Source organism: Puccinia triticina, chromosome 16A, assembly GCF_026914185.1.
Source record: "Puccinia triticina chromosome 16A, complete sequence".
Taxonomy (NCBI): Eukaryota; Fungi; Basidiomycota; class Pucciniomycetes; order Pucciniales; family Pucciniaceae; genus Puccinia; species Puccinia triticina.
Window position 1 is genome coordinate 125,596 of NC_070573.1, and position 4,584 is coordinate 130,179.

At 44.0% G+C, this 4,584-nt stretch overlaps 1 protein-coding gene across 1 annotated transcript; it reads right to left on the reverse strand.

The window, feature by feature from the left end:
* Positions 1 to 3,109: 3,109 nt before the first annotated feature.
* Positions 3,110 to 3,499, reverse strand: PtA15_16A19 (uncharacterized protein; the record flags this gene model as incomplete). The annotated part of the gene is made up of 2 exons (XM_053163866.1): positions 3,110 to 3,327; positions 3,412 to 3,499. The coding sequence occupies 2 exons, from the start codon at positions 3,497 to 3,499 to the stop codon at positions 3,110 to 3,112; spliced, it is 306 nt and encodes a 101-aa protein (XP_053027669.1).
* Between the last annotated feature and the right edge of the window lie 1,085 nt (positions 3,500 to 4,584).

Genomic DNA, 4,584 nt, shown 5'->3' on the forward strand with positions numbered 1-4,584 from the left:
GCATTGTTCCAGGAACTAGGCAACACAAAAATAGCAAACATCACATCCTCCCATTAGTTTAGCGTAGCTGCCCAGTGTTGGTAGCGGGCTGAAATTAGTGAAAATCTATTTTTCCGGTTGATTCCAAACTAGAAATTTGGTCCCAGGACAACCCTGTGATCTTTGAGAGGAATCCATATTGGATTATAATCACCTTTGGTGGTTACTAGTCTACTAATATTATTGGGAGTAATTTTGCCAAGCCTCAAATTTAATTACAATCAAAGTGTAGAATTGGAGGTAAATTTTCTGTCTGGCTAGCCCAGTTGGTAGAGCATTAAACTTTCAATCTGATTAATGTAAGAGAGAAGGAGACTCTTGATGTGATAGTTCATCCATATTCACCTCTTGGATCCTCTGGTATTCCAGATTTGGGGTTTGTAAACCCACAGAAGTAGAAATTTTATGGTGCTATTTGACAGATGTAAAAGGAATTTTATGTCTTCCCTGCTTGGAAGCTGTATCATAAATGATAAATCTGATGATTCATCACATATATTGGGGCATCCAAATGGGGCCTGAAAATTTGCCTGAATAATATGCTTCACAAAATAATTATCATCTGAAAAAAGAAACAGGAAAAAAGGAAATAGGAAACAGGAAAAAAGAAACAGAAGCACAGAAAGAGCTGTTGGATTTTGCTTATAAAATGATCATAATAATAACCTGGTAAATTTGCCTCTTGGTCTCAACAGAGGGAGAGAGCATGGCATCACGGTATCAGAGGGATTAAATCTTGCTCAGGTTGAGACTTGAGGCACTGCTTTCTCAATTTGTTCAACTTTCTGACTAATATCTTTTATTTCATTTTCAAAATCCTTCTGTTCCCCTTGGCTAGTGACATGTTTTTGAAAAAAATCAGAGAGGCTGTGATGGAAATGATGTTTGAAATGAGATTTGAAGTGTATTTTCATCTCTTGAGCTTTCCAATAGGGAAGTGTCAGGGGTCCTAACTTTGCGCGTAATCCGTGAGGATTTAGGTTCTGGGAAATAGCATCAATCCTTTCAATTGTACCAACAGGAAATTGTAAATTTTCAAACATGGGGTCTACCTTTGCCTTGACTTCTGGGCTGTATAACAGCAAGTAATCAACCCTGAGATAGAAAATCCTTTCAATCAATGAGGTCATCTTAGTTGCATTTGTTTCATGATGTCTCCCAAACTTCAGATGAAAAAATCCTCTAAATTGTTGTGAGATTTTCCCTACAATTTTGAAAAAGGTCAGTTTTTTTGTGGAATGGTAGGAGGAAGGGCAATATTGAATGCTTATTCACACCTTGATGTTTCTTTTGGCTTACATTGCCTAACAGATCTAAGAAGTGATCTCGAATGGTTCCTGGTTTCCCTGGTTTGCTTTCGCGGATTTCCGTTAAACGTTCAAAAGCAGGTGCACTATAAGAGCGCGCTAGGGGTGGAGAAAATCTGTGACTGCTTTCAGAAATTTCTGGAGATGCTGGGTTACTAAATGACTTTAGGTGACCATAGGATTTCATAGGCCTTGTTTTATTTTCATTGCTGCTTGGGGATACGTCAGCCAAACTTGCTTGGTTGGACAATAAACTTTGGAGTTCTGATTTCGATAGGGGGTTTTGTGCATTTCTTTTTGCGTAGAAGATCTCAACTGCTGAGTTAATTTCTACTGGGGAATCCGTCTCTGCCTGGCTTCCTGGAGACATTAAAGCAGCTTCTGGGTTGCTAGGTGGCACGTGCAAGTTTGTAGACACTTCATGATTGCCTGTGCTGCCAGATGACTGCTTCAAAAAGAGAAAGTTAGGATGGTGTCAAGTTTGCTAGCCAATTATATGTTGTCATGGAACCTCCTTACACTGGGAGCTTGAGGGTCTATTATTGATTCCTCTTGTAGAGGAACGTCTTCATGGATTGTGGGCAAGGGCGAGTAGCCTGGTGATCGGGCGGGACGCGCTTGCAGTGTGGATAGCAATGAAAAACAAATGAACAAGCCGCAACCAATCAAAAGCATTTTGAAAAAAGGGAGTTGATCACTGGTCACTAATTGAAAACTCGATTGCTACCCAACGCATACTGGCATGTCTCTTTAGACTCGTTCGCAAGCGTATTTTTGCGCTTGCTTGTTGTGCCGATTTGGAAATGGCTGGGTGGATGGCTACATTATTCGCGGTTTCAAAAGAAGTCTGGCCGGCAGGTGAACCAGTATTCTTACAACCTCAGCTGCTCCGATCTGTTCACGTACATAAATAAGTCAAGCATACTATTTGTCGAACTTGACACAAAGTACCGCCTCCTCACGGGGGTAAGTAGCCGCCACGGTGTCGTGATTGTCGAGAGCACAAAGCCTGCGGGGCGTCTCTACCGGCCGGATTGTTAGGCTAGCTGTATATCGTCTGAGTTGGGAGCTCAATGATGTTGTAGGTCCCCCTGAAGGACGCACTTGCATTCTTGTATGTAGGTTATCAAGGCTCGGGGGCACGTGATGGCCAAGAGGTTTCAGGCGCATACTTTCTTTCCCCGGTTAATAAGTTAGTCCGGCCGCGAAAAATATTTTAGATGAGTGCAAGGGTGTCAATCCTTAGCCTTGACTCGGTAGGTAAAACCGATACTAAAACACTGAAATGGTGATACATAATCATATTCGATGAACAGGTCGACTAATTCTAGATGATACGTTGTCCTCATTTGCTGAGGCCAAATGAACACCTCAAAGTATGATCCTGGACTTAGATTTCACCATATTGGGAATCCATCAGAAACAGATATCTTCGAACAGATTTGCTGTATCCATCATCTTACCGAAAAGTGAGGTAGATGTATTACAAATAATACGACGAAGAGTAAATAGGATAGCGGGAGAAAAGGTCATTGAGGGAGGGGTCAAGAAGCCATATAATCCACAAAAAGCAACGCAAAGCTCGAACCCAATAAGAAGCCGAGTAGCCACATCCGACTCTTTTTATTATATTCGCTTGCACTTACGAGTTGCTGGTTGCCTTGTTTGATTTTACCAGTGGAGTCATCTCATAGTTGATAGATCATTTCGTTCTGTTGAGTGAGATGACAGACCAATTCGGTCTGCAAGTTGGAGATCTCCAATCAAGATGATTCGGTTTGTTTGATCGACTTTAAGGTGTTTTCGGTCACCTTCAAGGCCTCAGACGATTCCTTTTCAAGTTGCTCGATCTGTGCACTCGTTAATACGTTCTCAATTGCTGTTTCATCTATCAATTCTTGGTCGAGTAGCTGATCAAACTTCGGCAGATAGATAGCTGGTACCGCGCCCTTCTCGTCTGCCTGGTCTGAATGAGATGAACCTACAAATGATTAAGAGATAAAGAAAAGACTAAAAAAAGCCTGATTTTGCGTGCTGAGCATGAGCTTCTTGATTTTTGTCATACCTGGCGCATTCATCATTCCTGCCAAGCCGCTTTTCATCACCTTTTCCATTTTCTTCTTGGCTCGAGCTTCTTGTTGGTCTTTGATCATTGAATTACCAAGATCGGTCGATCGTTTGTTGAAAAACCATGGGATTGATGCTTGATAACAATTGAATTGTTCCTTGTCTATCGATTGTGAGCTGTGAGAAATCCCCAAAAAGCGACTCAAAGCATTGGACTGTTCGTTGTCTGGTTGAGCTTTTCGAGCTATTTGAAGGCGGTTTGTCAGCTTAAGAAATTCATAAAATAAAGTTTGGAAAATGAGTAAGGGAACGATTGAGCGAATTAGATTTTTCGACAGCTTCGATCGCCTTGGACGGATTTCTTCAGTCCGGCAGCGACCAAGGTATCGATCTGGTCTTTCTCATTTTCGCTAAACCACCTGACGTTCGACAATCCTGGTAAGGCTTTCGAAAGATTGACTGTTCGTTCGTTCAATTTTTTTGATTGGAACTGTTCACTGATGCCCGATGGACTCGCATCTAGATACGCGCGTCTTATGCTGCTCAAAAAATCAATTAAATTTTGGCCTAGTTTACCAATCCGCGCGAGCGAAACAGAAATAAATCAGGTCAGTATCGCGTTGATTTGGAAGATAAGGAAGGATGTCGATGTCTGATGAGCTAGAGGACTTACTCACAGCCAGCTGGGCTTCTTTGCTCCAGGTATCGGAGTTTGTATTGAGTGGGCGGGTTGTTCGCTCGGGGATGGTACACCCGGGGAGTCCGTCCACGGGAAAATCACGCGGTTTCCACGAGGACTCCACGTGGTGGCCGCGCGCGAGGTCGGACCAGCGGCTGTTGGTCCACACGTTCATGTTGTGTTACCGGGAGCGTAGCGGGAGGTGGGTGGAGTCCATGGAACCGCCCAGCCCCTCCCTGTACGCGCCAAGCCCAAGCACGCATGTGGATTTGGCTGCTGTACGCGCCCAAGGCCCCTGGCGCCGGAGATAGCGGCGTACAGGGACTGGGGAGGTCGTTGGCTACCTCGCAGAGAACTCAGGGTCTGAAGCTCCCTCAGAGACCTTCCCTCCCTCCGCCAACTCCCTTGTGCCGACTTCCCTCGCTCACTTCCTGTCTCTACCTCAGCTCCCCTGGGTTTCGCCACCCCCCCCCGGTTCAGAATTTTCACAAA